At 41.2% G+C, this 20,731-nt stretch overlaps 2 protein-coding genes across 6 annotated transcripts; one reads left to right on the top strand and one right to left on the bottom strand.

The window, feature by feature from the left end:
• Positions 1–85: 85 nt before the first annotated feature.
• nit1 (nitrilase 1) lies at positions 86–3,891 on the bottom strand. Of its 2 annotated transcripts, XM_018739233.2 has the most exons (7): positions 3,532–3,891; positions 2,873–3,100; positions 2,377–2,480; positions 2,119–2,255; positions 1,908–2,033; positions 1,058–1,207; positions 86–719 (listed from the first exon to the last, which is right to left on the bottom strand). In XM_018739233.2, the coding sequence occupies exons 1-7, from the start codon at positions 3,621–3,623 to the stop codon at positions 645–647; spliced, it is 912 nt and encodes a 303-aa protein (XP_018594749.1). In that variant the 5' UTR covers positions 3,624–3,891; the 3' UTR covers positions 86–644. The 2 variants fall into 2 exon arrangements, with proteins under 2 accessions (XP_018594749.1, XP_018594748.1); XM_018739232.2 differs by having other exon boundaries at positions 86–1,207.
• A 3,974-nt stretch (positions 3,892–7,865) lies between these two features.
• On the top strand, positions 7,866–20,096 carry klc2 (kinesin light chain 2). Of its 4 annotated transcripts, none has more exons than XM_018739471.2 (14): positions 7,866–8,269; positions 10,184–10,423; positions 10,535–10,838; positions 13,040–13,256; positions 13,449–13,638; positions 13,728–13,901; positions 14,915–15,014; positions 16,314–16,363; positions 16,525–16,592; positions 16,785–16,893; positions 17,132–17,281; positions 17,528–17,652; positions 17,925–17,982; positions 18,542–20,096. In XM_018739471.2, exons 2-14 carry the CDS (start codon positions 10,196–10,198, stop codon positions 18,623–18,625), a joined length of 1,857 nt encoding a protein of 618 aa, XP_018594987.1. In that variant the 5' UTR covers positions 7,866–8,269; positions 10,184–10,195; the 3' UTR covers positions 18,626–20,096. The 4 variants fall into 4 exon arrangements, with proteins under 4 accessions (XP_018594987.1, XP_018594986.1, XP_018594989.1 ...); XM_018739470.2 differs by having other exon boundaries at positions 10,178–10,423; XM_018739473.2 differs by lacking the exon at positions 7,866–8,269 and adding an exon at positions 8,313–9,220.
• The last annotated feature ends 635 nt before the right edge of the window (positions 20,097–20,731 follow it).

The raw sequence follows: 20,731 nt of genomic DNA, 5'->3' as shown, positions 1-20,731 counted from the left end.
CCCATCGCTTTTCACAGCTGAAATAATTATCAAAATAAGACTCTGGGGTCAATTTTTTTGCATTACTTCAGTGTTTACCTTCCATTCAATTATTATCAATAGCACATTTGTTTGTAACGGAAGCATATTAGGGAGCGCACACACATTAGTCGCTTTTGCACACACCATGCAAGCGTTTGATTTACTATGTACAAGTGAATACTTGGAGATTAATTACATGATATACATGGAATGTACAAACACATGAGGTCACATAAGGAAAAGGAACATGAGTGGTGCTAAAGAATAGAAAAAATCTAAACCAAACATATCCAGCTAAGCAATGCGAGGAACAAGTTGGGGGCGCAGGATCCAACTTCTGCTGTTTTAAACTTGCGGCAGGGGGTCTGATTGGCTGGCGGTGAAACAGTGATGGCATCACTAATAAAGCATGACAAGAAGATATACAAATGACAAACAGGATAGCTGTATAGAGAGTGAGGGGGTGAGAGAGACAGAACAAGAAAGAAAAATACACACCCACTCATACACAGGGACATAACAGCTTTTCTGCAAAACTTATTTCCTGCAATTTATTCATTAATTATTCCTCAACTTTTTATTACTAATTTTATGCTTCTATCCAACTATTGTGCTGGTGTGTCTCAACTTTGACTAACTGCAAGGCCACAGCTAGGACACTCAGTCTGCTGCTGTGCTTGTGTCTTAGCTGTGGTTAACTGTTAAAAAAAAAAAAAAAAAAAAAACAAAAACAGAAAACAAAACATTGTTTAAAATTAACAGATAATTTACTGCACATTTTATAATTATTAAAACATTGTATTAGTATATATTGGAAAGAACACAAATGTGCAGCTCCTTCAAAGCACTCAATCACCAGTCAACTGATTGGATTATTCATGGAATATTACAACGAAGATTAAATGGCACTAAAAATACAATATTTTCAATCTAGGCTATAGTAGAACTTTTCCTCTCGTCGATGTTGCAGCACTGGCATGTTCCTTCTTATGTCTCTGAGCTTGTCCATGTCAATCTCCACCAGTGTTAAGCCTACCTCTGTACCTCCACAGTCACCAAGTACCTCACCCCAGGGGTCAACTGCCAAAGCATGGCCATATGATGCACGCTTTGCATGGTGGCATCCCACTTGGGCAGCAGCCAAAACAAAGCACTGAGTCTCAACAGCTCTGGCACGAAGCAGCACCTGCCATTGAAATTAAAAATACACAGCAGATGGTGAGAATACTCAGTACAGACGGTCCCCAAGTTACGATGGTCCGAGTCACGATTTTTCGACTTTTCGATGGTGTGATAGCGATATGCATTCAGTATAAACTGTACTTCGAATGTATATTTTTTCCCCAAACAAGCAATATGCGGTACGATACTCTCTTGTGATGCTGGGCAGCGGCAGCAATCCGCATCTCCCTGTCTGCCCCCCCTCTGCCCTCCCCGTACGAAACGCCCATCTGTGTCTCCCGCTACTGGTGTGAAAAAACGAGGAAGGCAATTACTCTTGAGGAGAAACTCAAGATAACTGCCAAGCATGACGGTGGCAAGCCCATAATGGCCATCGAACGTATGCTAATCTACAATGTTCGGTAGGTTAGGTGTATTAAATGCATTTTCGACAATGGATTTATCAGAACGTAACTCCATTGTAAGTCGGGAACCGTTTGTATACAAACCTGGAAATAAGATAAAGCCAATCACTTCATTATTAAATGTAAAAATTTATATGAAATTAATTCATCAACAAATTTTGGTTAAAACTATATTTGGTAAAATAGAAATAGTTAAAAGGCATACATGCACGTAAACAGAATATTTTGTTTTTAGATTATACATGAGACCATTAGTAAAACATTACCACTGTAATTCTTACAGCAAATTAACGTGCTCACCTCCCAGTGAGCTGTTCCTGTTGCCACTGTGAAAGCTGATGGATACGTCAGAATTTCTGCTCCCTGACGCAGAAGTGCCACTGAGAGTTCCGGAAATCTTAGGTCATAGCAAATACCAAGTCCAACCTAGAATTTAAATTCAATTCAATTCAGTAACAGAACAATGTTTTTATACTACTCTCTTTTATAATTATGGAAGCAAAATACTAACCTTTCCAATTGGGGTCTGAACAGGGGGTGAAAGACTCTGTCCAGGGATGGTGAAGGCACTTTCCTTGAGGGACACCTTCTTTTCTGGTAGTTCCACATCAAACAGATGACATTTTCTGTACACTGACACAATGTGACCTATGCATAGAAGACAAATGGAACTTGAGCTCTTACTTTTGTATTCTAGTCTTGTTGCAGTTGCAATTTTGTTATGTGATTCACATTAAAATGACTTAATATTTTCCTGTAAGATTAATACCCATTCCATTAATGATGAGGTGAGTATTGTAGATCCGCCTATCATGTTCCCAGTCATCTCCTCTTTCATGAAATCCCCCCAGGGAAAGCCATATGTTCAGCTTCCTAAAATGGGGGGAAGGAAAATCATCTGAGTTCTAAAACCCAGGACTCTCCTCTGCCAATCTCAAACCACTTTTGATTTAACTGCAAGAACTGTAATGATACAAACGTACCATTACGTAGATTCTAATGGTAAACCCACTGAAAGCAAAAATTGCAGAATGAAGCTGATTTTTGTTTACAATGACCTCAGTAGGTATTTAGTTTTACTTGCACTTATCAAATACTACATTATGAAAGCTGAATGGTTCCAGTTTTGCTGATCAATCCTCTACAAACTGTGAACAGTCAATGCAGCAGAAAATGGAACATCATAGTAAGTAAAGTGTCCACCCCCCCCCCTTTTCTCTTTTTATGAGAAAAGCAGTCTAGTGTCTCTTCACAGCGGAAATCACCTGGCAAGGTCCGAGTAACGTGAGATTGTGTCCCCTGTAAGGTTTTCCGACAGTTGCAAAGTTTCTTTTTGGCTGGAACCGATGTAGTCAAAGCCCTCAGGGAGGAAAACCATATTGGCCCCGCCTTCTTTTGCCTTCTCCACCAATCGCACGCAAGCAGCAAAGTTAACTTCCTTGTCTGGTGTAGAGTTCACCTGACAGACTGCTGCCACTGGCCTGAAAGACATCCTAAAGACAGATATTATTTCTAAACAGGTTGCTGTGAGGATTCTGAACAGTGTGGAAGTTGGACAAGTGGTTGACAAAAATGGAAAAAGACCATTTTTCATCAAAGTTTAACAGTAGCTATTAATATTGTGGATGGTGATATTTGCTCGGTGCCACAATTTACAGCCATATACGACTGACTCTGACCCTTCCCACAACAAGTTTAATATTCCTTCTCACATAAAACATTAAACAACTGCTTAAGCAAGTAAAATCAAAGTATTTAACTTCCTCCATACACTGTCCGCACAGTCCTCAGCAGTGATTCACTGACTTTATACCGTGTTTGTCTGAACATAATAAAAATATTAAAGCGGAGTATTTCATACTGATTGAAGCAATTGAATTGGAATAATTGGGATAAAACGAGGACATATTCGCATTACGAGTACCTGCACAGCTGTCTTAAACTGAGTTTTCCAGCGGATTGAGAGCAGCAAAAAATTAGTCCCCTAGAAGTAGAAACAGCTTTCCGGCCAAGCATGAATATTATATTATAACACAATTTGTAAAGTGGAAAAATTCTGGACAGAACAGGTGTGATTGAATATTCGCACTATGAACTATTTGAATTTAAAATGTGCGACTGAACAGCGAATTGTGTGTTCAATATTTCTCTTTGCCGTAAACCCGTTACTGTAGCGCTTCCTACCACACAAACAAAACCCTGAAAACAACCAATTTTACCGACTCCTCTCCGCAGACCCTACACATCTATACTAAAAGACACATGACGACACGTAAGGCGGTGCAATCTCTTGGATGGCCCCTATAGGTGCCTAACATAATGCATGTTTCTAAGTAGATGAACGACATCATTGAAGTCATGTTCCAATTTATATCAGGTTCGTGGTTCTGTATCCAGCCTCTTATATGTATAAAACTGATCTTCATACTTATCTGGATCAGCAATTAGAAGATAGTTCGCCGTAGACAGTAAATAAACGCTAATTTATTGACTTTATTACAGGCGACTGGTAAGACAGCTATAACTTCAGAAAAAGGTCCTTCAGTTAGTTGCGCAACCTTTTAAAATGGCAGCGAGCAGTAGCCACGATGTCAGCAACAGTGTAAGATCAGAATCACTGGGATAGGCTGAAGGCTGCAGCCTGGGCGGGATGCTAGTATGTCAAAGGGTAGCGGACAGTTTAGCATCACCAATTCACCTAAAGTACATGTCTTCGGAATGTGGGAGGAAGCCCACTCAGACACGAGGAAAACATCCAAACTTCTCGCAGACTGAGAGGCGGCCCTATCGAACCTTTGACCGCGCAGCTTAAGTGCTGTGGGGCGGCAGTGGTGCTACCTGCTGCACCACCGTGCCGCCCTGTCATCATCAATATAATCTGTCCCCAAACTGAGACTACCAACTATCAGCCCTATAGTATATGAAATCCTGCTCAAATGTCCCCGGATTAGCATAATTGAGCAACATGGTAGAATCTATGGGTGTATGTGGTAATTATCCACAAATGGCAAATAATTCTTAAGTCAAAATCAGTGTAGTTAATAGAATGAGGAAATCTGTAGATAGAACCAAGGCAGAGGGGTGTTTCAGATAATCAACAACAATCTTCCTATATAATATGGATCTGTGAGTAGTTTCTACATTAATATTCTCCACCAGATGGGTCTAGACATTTACATTTATCCATTCAGAGCTTCTTTACCTCCCAGCTGGCCTGTCCTCCTGTCACGATCTATTGATCAAACTAGACAACTCACTCATCTTGCCTACCTCCTTGGCTAAGAGTCTGGGAGTAATGACTGACACAAGTCTGTCTTTCTCTCAGCATATCGAAGCCACAACCTGGTCCTGCAAATACATCCTGCATAATAGTCGTAGCTATTTACAAGACTTATTCAGCTGGTACACCCCAGCCAGGCCCCTTCACTCATCTACTTCTGCTCACTTGGTGGTCCCGCGCACGAAAGGTAAAGCTCAGAGGTTTTCAGTCCTGGCTCCGTTGTGGTGGAATGACCTCCCCCTCTCACTCAGAACTGCTGGAACTCTGTCTACATTCAAGAAGGGTCTGAAAACTCACGTTTTCCAGACCCACTTCGCCCAAGATCTCTCCAGCTCATCTGCAGTGTAAATGTTAATGCACCGTAACTTCATGAGCATTACCAGATATAGCCTTTATTCAGCCACTACTCTGGCATCGTATTTGCTTGTTTGTGTATCTTATGTTAAAAAAAAAAAAAAATTAAGAAATGGTAGGAGGCTATCAGGATTTGTCTATCCTGTGTTTTATGCACCTACTTGAATGATGAACCTTGGTGCAGCAAGTGGTAAGTAACAAACTAGGTTGGCTTGAGTCACATGTCTGCAGCTATGTCTCTTTCTCCTAATGTAATGCATAAATTGTACTTTTGCTGAGATGTATGTTGCTTTGACCAAAGCGTCTGCTAAATGAATAAATGTAAATGTAAATTTAGCTGATGCTTTTCTCCAAGTAACTTACAATGTTAAAATAGCTACAATTATTTACCTATTTATACAGCTGTGTAATTTTACTCAAGCATTTTAAAGTAAGCACATTGTTCAAGTGCACTACAGCTGAATGTGGGATTAAAACCTGCAACCTTTGGGTCTAAAGGCAGCAGCACTAACCACTATGCTCCAACCAATACCCTACCAGCTACCCCTGTATAATAACATCAGACTTGGTGTCCATACACCTGTTCAACTTAGATATATTGTCCTTAGTATCTGAAGTTGTGGGCATTGCTGTGGTTTGGCACATCTCTGCAGGACTGCTGTTCACCACACCATGGCCGTCATTGCCATTGTGAACTTTCATTCCTTTTTTAGGTTTAAACAGGACTGTTGTATTTCTGTCTTTAACTATTAACTATTAACTGTTTGCTGGGTATATATGGGGGTGCGGTGGCGCAGTGGGTTGGACCACAGTCCTGCTCTCCGGTGGGTCTGGGGTTCAAGTCCCGCTTGGGGTGCCTTGTGACGGACTGGCGTCCCGTCCTGGGTGTATCCCCTCCCCCTCCGGCCTTACGCCCTGTGTTACCGGGTTGGCTCCGGTTCCCTGTGACCCCGTATGGGACAAGCGGTTCTGAAAATGTGTGTGTGTGTGTGTGTGTGTGTGTGTGTGTGTGTGTGTGTGTGTGTGTGTGTTTGCTGGGTGATCGAGAGCATAAGATGTTTGGAGGATATTTGGAGCTGGTAAACATCCATTCTCTCCATTTTGTCGGATCGGGAACCCTACAATCATCTAAGTTATTTGTTTTTTAAAGAAATAACACTGTTTGCCCTGATCATTGGAATCATCATTTATTTTATGTTGTTTCATAACGCCCACATAGGTTACTATTCTGTCAATGAATTGGAAATGTAGCCATGTATGTTTTGTGCTGTTGGTAGAAGAAAAAACCACCATTAATTCCTAACATTATTTTCATCAATGAAGCATTGCTTATAATCACTGGTACTAGTTCCTCTGGAAATATCTTCAGTGTCCATTCCCCCTTCTTTTTTTAGCTATTGCTCTTGCTGGATATTTTTTAAATGTTTAAGTATCTTGATCCATATCAGACAGAGGAGTAAGTGGAAGAACAACATTATTTTTTCTTTGATCCTTAAACTTAGAAATTATGCAGTGAAGTTATAACTTCTACATCATTTCACGCCACTACATGTGGTGTGTTTTTTTGATGTTGTGATTATTGTTTATGTGTCTTTTAAAAGACTGTTCATTAGTAAGAACAATCTCTCACACACACACACTGAGCAGGGTTGCGGCGAGCCAGAGCCCAACATGACAACACAGGGTACAAAGCTGGAGGGGGAGGGGGCACACCCAGGATGGGACACCAGTCCATCACAAGGCACCACAAGCAGGACTCGAACCTGAGACCCGCCAGAGAGCAGGACCCAGCCAAGCCCACTGCACCACCACGCCCCCGCACAGTAAGAAAAATGTATGTTAAAAATGTTTTGTTACAAAAAAGAATAATTGACTATTGTCTTCAGGAACACTGTTTCAGAAGAACACAATCATTCAGTGGGTTACTTTGTGTTTGGGTCTAACACTTTGAATTACACATTGAATTAGTTCTCAGCAAGTTGCCTACTTACCTGTTTGCCTTTTTGTATTGCTGGTATACAACATAAATCAAGAGCTTGTAATATTTTTACTTCGCATTCCTAGCTCGAATGGTTAAGGTGTCCTTTTGTTTTAGGTAGTGTTAACTGATGTGGTAATGTTGTAGTGTTTCTCTAATAAATTGTAGGTTATACAATGCTAACTGAAAATATGTAAACCATATAGGGATGGTCATTAATACTGTATAAAATATTACAACTTATAAAATGAATGAATGATTGTGATTTACACATCTGATTCTACTGACTTTGGGATTCACTTTCTTTTTACACCTGCACTGCTGTTTTTCTACTACACACGATTTCCTCTAAAGCAACATATATGGAACTGGTCATTACACACTTATATTGATTGTCATTGAATAACAATGTGGTAGTAAAACTAAGGGACACAAGGGCTTCACGCACCTTCAGCACTGTATATTTGTAAATCCCTTCTGTTACATGTGGTATCTTAATAGTAATTTAGGTTTTAATGTATTGCAAGGGTCGCGGTTATTATGATGACAATGACGATGATGATGGTGGTAATGCTGATGATGGTGATGGGGATGATGATGATGATGTCATTTCTCTAGACAAGGGCTAAGAATTCTGGGAGAACTCTGACAACAGCCATTTTCAGCTTCCTGCTGTCATACGCGAATGGTGCCCTTTGGAGGAAGCGGGCTCACTCCCACCCAGAAGGAGCAGCGATGGAGAGGTCGGCGCTGCGGAGCCTCCCGCGTCCAGCCGCCGCTCACTGAGAACGCGCTGAACGAGCGCGCGAGGAGGTCTCTCGGGGGTCTCTCGCGCTCTCTTTCCCTGTAATGCATCGTGTTCAAAGCACGGCGTCAGGCGTTTTTGCAGCAAGCGGCACACGGCGGTAAACGATAAATGAAGCGGCTCTGCGGAGACTAAAGTAAACACAAGAGGAGCGGGAGCAACTTGCTCTCTGCGGGCTTTTCAGCAACGTTTCACCGGTGAAGATCCGAACTGGTTCTCCTCTGTTCCCGCGTCACTTTAAAACGGTAATATCTGTTAAGAAGGCACACCAGTAGTCTGCGTGTGCACTTATGTTCATTTAGTGTTCGCTGGGTACCAGGGGTCTGGTGGAAACGTGCCGGTGATGTAGAAACGCAGCGATGCTGCTCCGCGCGGCGGAAAGGAGGCTGCAGATTGAAACGATGCTGCGGCGCGTCGGCCGCTTCGCCTCCATCGCGCCGAGCCGCTCAGAATCGGGCACATCCACATGTCGCTGAAACCGCTCGTGATTTTTGTGGGCTTTTTTTGTTATTATTTTCCACCGGGTGATAGTTTAGCACGTAGAGCTGTTAAAAAATAAGGCCGACATTGTCCGTACTGTGGAGTGCCGTTCACTGCTTTTGGATCAGAGCTCGACACGACAGCGTCGGAGTTGAAATTCAAGCCGGGTCCCTAACTCACAATAGCCTTTTGAAGGAATGTAACTGAAGTGCTGCCAGCAGACAAATTCCACACCCGAACCGCCGTGTCTAAAATACGATGCAAGGTTAATCTGTCAAATTTAATCGATATTTTCCATTGATCTCGTGTAACAATTTCTAGAGATAAAGTTCAGTTCGCGGCCGTTATTTGTGTGATGCACCTTCTCTCGTATTAACTGCTGTTACCGTTTTTGGAGGAGTAAATGTGTACTTGACAAAGAAAACATTTTTTTTTTTTTTGGCTTGCGCAAAATGTGACGCCCTGAGCGGAACGAACGCGAGCGCGCTGGTGGAAATGGAGAAGGAGCCCGAACGTTGGTGCATTGCAGTCAATCGAGGGACACTGCGAAAGGGCAGGCGGTGCGCGACAGTGCCCCCCGGCGGTGCGAGGGGAAGTGCACGAGGGCCACTTGTCTGGGCGAGCAGAGCTGCGTGCTCGCTTCGTGTCTCGGGGCGCGCGGACGCGTTCGTGCAGCTGGCGCATGTGGCGCATGTAGGCTGTCCTCACCGGCCGAGGTTCTGTATTATTTCACTGTTATATTTTCACCTTAGACTGCTAGAATGGGTCTTGTAGTGCCGCATCTCTGGCGATTATGAGGGAATGAGCGCAGTACCTTTACTACGCCTGTGAGGAACTGGTCCACTAAGTCACAATGTGTGTGTCTCTACATTACTGCTTTCATACAGCACTTCTAGTCGTGTACAGTAACATTCATAAGTTTGAGCATGCTTCCCGGCTCCTCTTCTGCAGTCATTCCCAGACCAGTGCCCTCTTCTCAGTCCGCATTTCTGAGGTTGGGACTTCACTGCGGTGGTGCTTCACTGTCAGTTTTTTGTCTGGAGAAAATTGTGCAGTAAATTGGTGGAAATGTCAAGAAGCATGGGGAACGTGTAACGGGGGTTGGAGAACGACTGCGACACTCTGTTTGGCTTGGCCTTCGAAACCCACCGTTGGTGTGCTGTGATGCGTCATATAAGGGGGGGGGGAATGACATTGTGCTGTAGGTTGTGTATCTTTTGGTGCTGAAATTTTCTAAGGAAAATACTTATTTTTGGAGCAGTCTTTACTTGGGTTGCTTTCATCGTTGCTTATCTTTTCATCCAGAGGGTTATGTGCCGAAAGTCAATAATGGTGTGGAAATATTTACATTTCCATAGCCATGTGTCCAGTTTTTGTAATGCCAGACAAGGTGTTGAGTTTAAAAAAAAACAAACAAAAGAAAACTCTTGGATGTTTCTGGAATAGTTGAAAATTATTAGCATGGTTTATCATCAGTGGCTGTAATTTAGCTTTTTAATTTTGTTTATTCTTTTCATTGATACACTGTGAATGTAAGACTCAGGCAGCCATTTGGCAGGAGGCAAAACAATTGAATTGAACATTAATTTTCTGCAATTTCTAGTTTAGGACTTGTTCCCTGATGCTGGAGGAGCACCAGTGTAGACTTACTCATGCCTGGTTTTTTCCTCAAGTTGCAGTGGACCTAGGAGATGTCCACCATGGTGTACCCACGTGAGGAGGCCTTGGAAAGGCTCAGCCAGGATGAGATTGTGCTCAACACAAAGGCTGTGATACAGGGCCTGGAGACATTGCGTGGGGAGCATACCCAGTTGCTCAATTCCCTGCTTGACTGCGGACACCCGTCCACAGCCCAGGAGAAATCCGGGCTACTTCGCAAAAGCTTGGAAGCTATTGAGCTTGGACTTGGAGAGGCTCAGGTACTGTAAGAGGGGATTAAGAAGTATACAAAGGCAAGGATAGATTGTATGATTGACCTGTGGGGGACTGGATGTTGGGCTGTCTCTGCAATTTCTTTTCTCTAACCTCAGGTGATCATCGCCTTGTCTAGCCATCTCAGTGCAGTGGAGTCAGAGAAACAGAAACTGCGTGCTCAGGTGCGGCGGCTGTGCCAGGAGAACCAGTGGCTACGTGATGAGCTGGCCAATACACAGAACAAGTTACAAAAGAGCGAGCAGAGCGTGGCCCAGCTAGAAGAGGAGAAGAAGCACCTAGAGTTCATGAATCAGATTAAAAAGTTAGATGATTACATGTCACCGTCTGATGAAAAGAACGACGAGACATCCAAAGACAGCTTGGATGACCTCTTCCCCAATGACGATGATCAAGGACAAGGTGGTTTACTTTGCATGGTCAAAATTTGTTTTCTTTGCGAGAGGTGGTGTTTTAAGATCGACATGTGTGTTGTGAACAGTGCTGGATTAAGGACCTAGACTACACTGTCCATTGTTCTTATTTATTCCTTTACACTATACAGTACTTTTCTCCAAAGTGGCATACAATGACAGATTTTTGCATGCTACGTAAAGTTATTAAAGCTTTTATTTAGCAATTTGTACAACTGGAGCAATCCTTAATTGGTCCATGTATTACAAACCTGGCTCTGTCCAGTCTAAGTTGATTACTCTAAACACTACACTACCTCATGCCCTGTGTGCTGGATGGTAAATTTTGAACCTGTTAAGTCAGAAATGTCAGGATGTAGTCCATGGGCAGTTGCAGTGGGTGGTGTTTTTTTTTGCTTTAACTTTCACTCAATTTCAGTATCTACATAATTTATTTTTATGAAGCATTCATACCAACAGCACTGAACAATAGAGTCCATACAACTGACACATAAGTGATAATTAAATAAAAGCAAGGTCAAAATAAGCGAAGAAGGCAGTTTGCTACTGTACCAATCTGGAGTAAGGCATTTGGCAAAAGCAGAAAGAAATTTACAAAAAAGCCTCCTAGGCCCAGGTAAAAGGGAGAAGAATAAAGCTCTATGGAGCCAGTACCAGTGTACCATTCTAGTGTACGTATTACAGTGATACTATGTGAGGTGCTTCTATTCTTAAGAAGTTCAGGAAGCTGCAGAGTTGGCATCAGAATAGAGAGACGTCATGATGCAGTAGTCTCTAGCGATCCAGTCCAGTAAGTGTTGATGTCTGCTGCATACAGGGGTTTCTTGGATGTCTTGTGGCAAATTAGGGAATTAGGACATCGTGTTGCCCCAGGTACATAAAAAAGGAAAGCGAAAATGAGTATAACTGCTAATGCCAAAAGAAGAGTTTAAAACCAGACGATCCAAACAGATGGAGGAAAGTACAGAGTCGGTTATTAGTCTGTCTGGGCCCTGTATTAAGTAGTGTGCAAATTAGTTTTCAAATAGACTATGGGACTTAGAATTGGCATCTTGTAAGCAAAGTGCACAATTCATTGAGTATTTAGTAATGACCTTGGTGATGTAAGACAGCACTAGTCTGATAAGTGTCTTATAGGCTATTAGAAGCATTTTAAAATTGCAGGATTCAGTGTACAGATTGAACAATGGAACCGATACGATTTTTAGGGTCAGTGAGAATCCCAGTTGTTGCATTTTGGGTGAAAGTTTGTAGATGACACATGTTGGGCTTCCAGTAGACCTGAGTGTTATCGACGCAGGAGTTGAAATCGATGTTTCCAAATATCTCCTAAAGCAAATACAGTGAAACGGCTAACGGATTTAACACTAAGCCGTGTGGTATTCCATATTTCCCCAGGGATAAGGAAGGGAGAGTAGGATTGTCATCGGTGTGTATATATGCTGGAATTTATTTGTGATATAGGAAGCAAGCCATCGAAGAACAGTGCTGTCAGATGTGAGTTACAGAACTGTACCTGGAACCATACCTCATGACCATACCTCCCTCATGTTTCTAATCTTTCTTCCCTCAAATTTCTGGTGTCTTTACAAATACACAAAAGGGCACGGTGCAACAGGAAATACTGGTGTCTCACAGTACCTGAGCTGCATGATTGGACGTGGGTTCGTTCCCCATAAAGTCTATGTGAAGTTGACATATTCTCACCTGTTTGCGTAGGTTTCGTCTAGGTGCTCTGGTTTCGTCCAACAGTCTAAAGATGTGTTTTGGGTGAATCAGTGACTGTATGTGCTCTGGTGTATAGAGATGTTAATGATCCTAGGGAGTTTACTGCAGTGTATCTAGTGCTGTAAGTCACCTTGGATAAAACTGTCAGCTAAATTCTAGTTAATAATCATTATATCTTGTTTTGGAGAAAAGTGTCTGCTAAATGCACATGCACAAACACACACACACACACACACACATTGTCTGAGGCCACTTGTCCTGAGCGGGATCGCGGCGAGCCGGAGCCTAACCCTGCAACACAGGGTGCTCAATGAAAAAATGTAATTATGCGAAAACCAGCCTGTGTGCTACCGCTCTGTGGATCGTGTACCTTGATGTAGGTGCAAAGTGGTATGTTAACCAGAAATGTATGAAGGGTGCTCTTTGGCTACTGAAGCTAAACGTTTTTGATTTTGTCTCCAGCCCAACCCAGCAGTGAAGTGACAGCGCAACAGGGAGGGTATGAAATTCCAACTCGGCTCAGGACCCTCCACAACTTGGTGATCCAGTATGCCTCCCAGGGCCGCTACGAAGTGGCTGTACCACTGTGCAAACAGGCCTTGGAGGACTTGGAGAAAACCTCTGGCCATGACCACCCAGATGTGGCCACCATGCTCAACATTCTGGCATTGGTTTATAGGTCTGTACTGTAGCTATTTGTAGCCATGCCTTGTTAATAAGATACATCACAAAAGAAAATATATGTTCATCTATGGATCTGTTTTCTATAACCACCAAGTGAGCCACAGTATTGCTTAAAAATGTATGTGTTATTTTAATGACGATAAATGAGATTTGGCCAAAGTTGCGTAACAATGTCATTTTATACCAGGGATCAGAATAAGTACAAAGAGGCTGCACACCTGCTGAATGATGCTCTGGCTATTAGAGAAAAGACTTTGGGCAAGGACCACCCTGCAGTGGCTGCCACCCTCAATAACCTGGCTGTGCTATATGGCAAAAGAGGCAAATACAAGGAAGCGGAGCCTTTGTGCAAGCGGGCACTTGAAATTCGGGAAAAGGTAATGCACAATTTATATCTTGGATATCACACCATTCAGTATCCATCAAATATTTTCAAATTATAATAGCTATTGCTGCTTATGTTCAGGTTCTGGGGAAGTACCACCCAGATGTGGCCAAGCAGTTGAACAATCTTGCGCTGCTGTGCCAGAATCAAGGCAAGTACGATGAGGTGGAGTACTACTATCGCCGGGCTCTAGAAATTTACGAGTCCAAGCTGGGTGCTGATGATCCCAACGTGGCCAAAACCAAGAACAACCTGGTGAGCAGCTGGGCTTTTGGCCCATACAGTAATGTGACCTTCCTATTACATTTAACTTATGTGAACTTGTTAAGTGAAATAGAGAAGAAATGATTTTGCTGAACTGAAGTAATTTAATTGTTATAAATTCAGTAAGGCTTGGTCTCTTGTAACGGGAGAAAATACCATACACCCATCCCTCTCTTATTGCGCTTAATTTGTTCCCTGAAATCACCTGCTTAGGTGAGACTTTATTGTGGGGGATTGAATTAACATTATTTCTGGTGGAAGAAAATAATCTGTTCATAGAAGAAAGCTGGGTCAATTAAGACTAATTTAAAAACCAAAATAAAAGGTATTTTTCATGCATGATAATGTCTCACATCAGATGAACTTCCTTTAATAGCAAGATTAAAGTTTTGTTTACACTGGTGTAAAAGTATTTGTGTTATTGAAGCTGTTTATTTCAATTTAAGTAACTGAGTTAATAGTTAAATGTTTGGTTAATTTTTAAAAGACCCTGGTTCGAATCCCACCTCCTACTGTAGTACCGTTGACTAAGGTACTTGCCCTGAATTAATACGTTGTAGGTAGCAGTTTTTCTTTGTACAGGTTACATCCTGTTATGTGAAGGATGGTTGTATTTTGGTGGTCCTTTTTTGAAACTAAATGGTTGTTTATGGAATCTCAACTTTTAAGTGTTCGAATGCAGTATTTCTGATCTTTTCTTTGAGGATCTTTAGCTGTTCCATCGCTCTTTTTTGCATTGTTTAACCACTAGCACTGTAGCTAATCGTGATAATTGCCTGCTTATTTAAATACCATGTACTAGTGACCATTCAGTCTGAGGTTTGGGATACACTGTGATGTTTGTAGCTTGCCTTTCTACTAGATCTATCCTGTTACGATGAATTCTTATATACCTATTTGTTAAATTATGAACCTGTGTATAATAATACAATGATTTGTATTATCCCAACATGTAAATAAAATATATCTCTCTCTTCTCCCCCTTATCTTCCCACTTCTCTCAGGCTACATGTTACCTCAAACAAGGGAAGTACAAAGATGCAGAGTCTCTCTACAAGGAAATTCTGACACGTGCACATGAGAAAGAGTTTGGCTCTGTCAACAGTAAGCTGGATAGACTTGACACCCAGTTATATTCCTGACTCAGTTACTTCTTGCATTACTTTTATGAGTATGGGAACTTTGTAGTTTTGGCTGGGCTGTGATGAATGTACTCAGCTGGATCAAGAAACAAAAATTAAAGAAATTAGATGTTTTCCTAGCAGTGCCCCCTTAGGACTCTTACTACATTAGAACAAGACTTGTTTTTGAACAAGGTTATTCTCACAAGGGCAGTTTGGTGGCACAGCAGTTAGTGCTGGAGCCTCACAGCGCCTGAGCAGCACATGGGGACTTGACTTAGAATCCAGCTAAGTTTGTGTGGAGTTCATGTGTCCTTCCAGCATTTCATGTTTCCTTTGGTTGTCTGGTTTCCCACAGACCAGTGATGTTTTTTCAGGTAAATTGAGGTCTCAAAATTCCCCATTGTGTCTGAATGTATGTCTGTGTGTGTAATTGCCCTGCAATGGGCTGGCACCCCATCCTGGAGGCTCCCTGCTTTACATCCTATACTTACAAAATAGGTTGTGGGCAACTGTAAAACTGCATTTGGCAAATGGGTACTGAAAAAGAATTAATGATTTTTTACAACAATTTATATGAGCTTAAGATCTATACTGATGGTCATAGTGCAAATTTCAGTAGTTATTTGTTCATTTACCTCCTTCATAAATAATGAAAACAATCTGGTATATGGAAAGTGACACCCCTTTCACAGAATTTGATTTTAGTTTATCCATATCGTATCAATTTGACCCCCAAAGGTCCCAAAATTTGAAAGGAGATGTTAAATATTCTGCTTCTTGCAATGTTACAGGTTGTGATTGTTCTGCCTTCTTTCAGCACAATGGCAAATCCTTGAAGCTGATGTCCAACAGTCAGTGGACAAATTGAAGTTCAAAAATGTTGGATATTTCAGAGAGATTGATGAAGGTTTTGAAAATATGAAAATTTGTGGGAATGTAACATACTGAAGAAGTGTTACTGACTGATTTAATGCCCAGACTTTTGTATATGTCATATTCACTTCTTTTGTTATTTTTCAGTATGGGATATCCAGTTTAATACTCACTGCATGAAAATTGGCAAAAAGAAACTATGTTCCATGCAGATCCAGCATCAACTCCTTTTTGGTTTGAGATTAAATGTACAGTTTAACCGGGGTGCTTAAACTTTTTTACACAACTACCTACCACAAGCTCACGTGAACATGCAGTATATGGGATGGGAATATTACCTGATCAAAGTGATGAGTGCAGGACATGTGTCATGTGCATAAAGTGACCTATATTTTGACTTTTCCAGATGACAACAAGCCTATTTGGATGCATGCAGAAGAAAGGGAAGAGAACAAGGTATAGTTTTTAATTACCATCATTTACATCTTATTTTTCCGTCTTTGAATAATGGAGTGCAGTTTAATGATTAATGATGGCTGTTGAAGCTTGGTTATGATTTTCTTCCTGTGCTTTGTTTCTTCTTTACTATATCACCACTTGTGCCTGTACACTACCAGGGCAAACGTAAAGACTCTGGTCCTTATGGGGAATACGGCAGTTGGTATAAGGCTTGCAAGGTAGACAGGTCAGTGCTGAATTGTCTTTGATATTGTAACACTTAGTAGTTTCTGCAAACACCACATGGCTATATGCAGTGTCAAAAACATTAAGAAATTGATGTTAAAAGGAACTATGCTATATTTTTAACTATGTGAAAAATGCAGTAGTTTTCCCTTTGAATATTTCTTTGGATGTTTAAGAGCATTTCCTTTATTAGCCCTACAGTCAATACTACTCTGAAAAGCCTGGGGTCGCTGTATCGTCGGCAAGGCAAATTGGAGGCTGCTGAGACACTGGAGGAGTGTGCTACAAAGTCACGTAAACAGGTCTGAGAACACAGTAGCAATGGCTCATTGCTGATCTTGCGTTGTTGGTAAACACTAACGCTGAATGATGAAAGCCCACTCACTTGGTGGAGCCTCTGCATGCTGAGATTGTCATTCACATTTTGGGTAATCCTTCATTCAGCATTTATACTCAACAGTATACATTTTATAATAATTTTTGAGAGAATAAGTTCCCAGGAGTGACTTTTCGGTCTGTCTCATTACTTCTCTGTCTTAGGGAATTGATGCCATAAACCAGAGCAAGGTGGTGGAACTGCTGAAGGATGGGATGTCAGGAGCCAGAGAACAACAGAGTCGGGAAGCAATAAATGGATCTGGGAGCCCACATGGGGATGCCAAGGGTGATGAGGGGGCCGAGTGGAATGGGGTCTGTTTTCCCCTTTCACTTGTCAACTTCACTTCACATTTAGGAATTTTAATAATTTGTCTTGTAACTTTTGTATTGAAAAGATTCCTCCACTTTTACAAACAACAAGAACGATTCACGGTGTCCAATACTGCTAGTTGCAAGCTGGAATAAATGCAAGATTTGATGCTTCGGATTAATACCAGATGTTTGTTTGATGAGTTACTGAGCAGGGACATTGTACTCTATAATTCCTCCACCCCCAAGGATGGAAATGGTTCTCTGCGTCGCAGCGGTTCTTTTGGGAAGATTCGTGATGCTTTGCGCCGGAGCAGTGAGATGCTGGTGAAAAAACTGCAGGGCAGTGGGCCACAGGAATCTCGCAACTCTGGGTGAGATAGCAATTAGTGCCCATGGTGGAGCACTGTAGAATGTGAGGCAATGCATCGTTTCCCTTTACCCAGGATTGTTGCTAATTCTGATGGTGTCTAGCTTTAGGTGGAGTTCTCTGGTATGTTAATTTTTCACCCAACAGTGAAGAACACTCGTGTTGCTGCATTAGCAACTTTGACAACCTTCGTGATCAAATTAATTTGAAATGTCTAATTTAATGTGAAGCTATTTTAAAAAATTCAGATTGACACTGTTTTTTTCTGTCTGTCAGGATGAAAAGAGCCTGTTCCCTCAACTTCCTGAATAAGAGTGCCGATGACCACCCACAGGTATGAAGCAGTCATGTAGTCCCATCACATTAAAGACCTCAGAATATACAGCCTACTCTTTTACAACCGGTTGTACCAGAGCAGGACAACAGCACTTTTCTCTGTGTGGATCCTACTGTTCACTAATATTTGTTGTTTTACATAAGGGGCACTTATTTCACATAAATGTGAAATGCATGTAGAATGTTATTTGTATGTGGCATTTTTTTAAATGGTGTTTTGAATTTCCTGATAGAAGAAGCGTTGGGGGGTATTTCATTCATGGCTGGATTTATTGCATAAATTTTTAATCTCAGCCTACTTTGATGTTCAGATTTGTGTCCCTTCAGGGAGGCATTACTGTCAAATTTCTTGTGTTAAATTTTGAAGAAAGAATTTGGCTGTTTTTATCACAGATGATATATATATCCATATATTAGTGTCATTAAGTGGGGTTTAAAAATAGTATAGGCAAACATCTTTCTCCTGTTTTTATAGAGCATTCTTTTTTAAACCCTCACATTTTATTTGTTCAGTTTAATATTATGCACAGATTTAATGTCAATGTCCAACTCCTCAGCAACCAAGCAGTGGATTGTCAGAATCCAGAGGACTGAGCGCCAGCAATGTGGACCTGTCAAGGCGTAGTTCTCTGATTGGTTGATACCAAGGAACTGGAGCAAGATGATGGACATCCCATGGCAGAGGAGGCACGATTTTTGGAGAAATGCTATCCTTTTCTGAATTTAAAAAAAAAACTTTGTTTTGGTGTTACTTATGTGATTATTCCAATGGAACAGTTCCTACTTTGCTGTAAGATATACTGAATGAACAAAAGCTAACCTAGAAATTACATGATCACGATAAGTAGACATTAATACAAGCATGCTGCTTTCTAGACATAAAGTTGAACAACTTACATAGTAAGATGATAGTAAAATCATTTTAACATGTAAAACATCAAAAATATTTTGTAGATGCTTCACCTCAGATGAAAGGATTGAATTGCAAGCAATCAACATTTCATTAGTTGCATGAATGTAGTGAATGCTAACAATCTAATTTGCTGGAATGTTAATCCTCTGTGTCAAAATGAAGATACAAACCTCACAATTTACTGAATATAGGAAAAAACGGGAACAAATGGACAACGTACCAAGGTTGAACATAAGTTTTTACCTTTTGATTTCTGTATATATAGCTATTTAATTTTTATGTTGTGTATAGGGTACAGGGAATTCTTGACTGTGTTAGGTGGATGATTTTTTTCTGCTATTTAATGCTCTGGAAATTGCTGAAATTGGCATGTTTCACTAGTTATACCATGCAAACTGCAGTCTCTAGAGCTTATAAGGTTTTCAGTGAAATCATGTATACTGAGAAACTGTGACAGTGACCTGGCATTGTGGCAATCTTCTGTTTCAACCCTGGTACTGGCAACAATGTAATTTATTTGGTTAGTATTTCTGTAAACATAATCTCTTAAGATACACATATGTACAGCATATTCTATCGTAGCTGTGGGGATAGGCCACATTTTCATCCCATTACGAGCTAAAGTATTCTTAGATTCATAACATTAAATGTCATTTATTACTATAAATCTAGGAATATTGTATTAATTTCATTTTAATTGGCTCAAACAAAATGTTGTGCAGTGTTCGTCAGTTTTGAATGCTGCTGTTACTACAATCATCTCTTTCTTTTTGCAGACTGTGATGGGAATACAGATGCCCTCTTGATGAAATGCCCTGGCTGACAAATCATAACTTTTTTTAAACTGCTGACTTTACATTTCAAAGCCAAATGAGCTCTGTCTAAATGCCTTAGAAATTTAATTTAATGCACATTTAATGAGGAAACTGGTTGGAACACAAAGAAATTTGGCTGTGGTGTTTTGAAATGCTCAAGAAAGGGATGTTGTGAAGCCTTAGAAGGTAGGATTGTAATCAGCTTTGACTGTTTTACTTGCAGTATGTTAATATCTCACCATAGAATTATACCTCCTTGACTGTATCTACTGTATGCCATGTTTTGACTGATCTGCTTTGCAAGTTCAACTGTAAAGCAGGGCTCAAGCTGGGAAATGTGGCTACTGGCTTTAGCCCTTTTCAATAGATGATCACTAAATAAAGCACCACTTTTCAAACAATTTGCTCCTGTTGCTTTAATCCATATATCAAGTGTACGAACTGAAAAACTTCAAGAAGATTGGAAAGACACTTAACAGTTTTGTGAACTCATGGAATTTCTTCTGAATATTGGCAGGTGTATGGAATGCATGGACTCTAGATTATCAAGACAATGTCAATGATTAATTTCATGATCAAGATCAGGTTAATAATCTTAAGTACAAAGTTCATTCATGTAAAAATGCTTGGTTAGGAATGATCTGGAGTTAAAAATACTAACACTGTACAGGAGACTAAGTTGCTGCAATGCTGTAAAGACAGCAAATGGTCTGACACATATCCATTGCAATATGTAACTGAAATTATGGGTAGATTTTTTTTTTTTATCTGATATTTATGTGACATTTGTTTGCAGTAGCTCGGCAAATACACACACACACACATTTTCAGAACCGCTTGTCCCTGACGGGGTCACGGGGAACCGGAGCCTACCCGGCAACACAGGGCGTAAGGCCAGAGGGGAAGGGGACACACCCAGGACGGGACGCCAGTCCATCACAAGGCACCCCAAGCGGGACTCGAACCCCAGACCCACCGGAGAGCAGGACTGCGGCCCAACCCACTGCGCCACCGCACCC

The sequence above is a fragment of the Scleropages formosus genome, chromosome 7 (assembly GCF_900964775.1).
Source record: "Scleropages formosus chromosome 7, fSclFor1.1, whole genome shotgun sequence".
NCBI classification, from domain to species: Eukaryota; Metazoa; Chordata; class Actinopteri; order Osteoglossiformes; family Osteoglossidae; genus Scleropages; species Scleropages formosus.
Note: the sequence above shows the minus strand (reverse complement) of the source record. Positions and strands in the feature narration are given on the sequence as shown.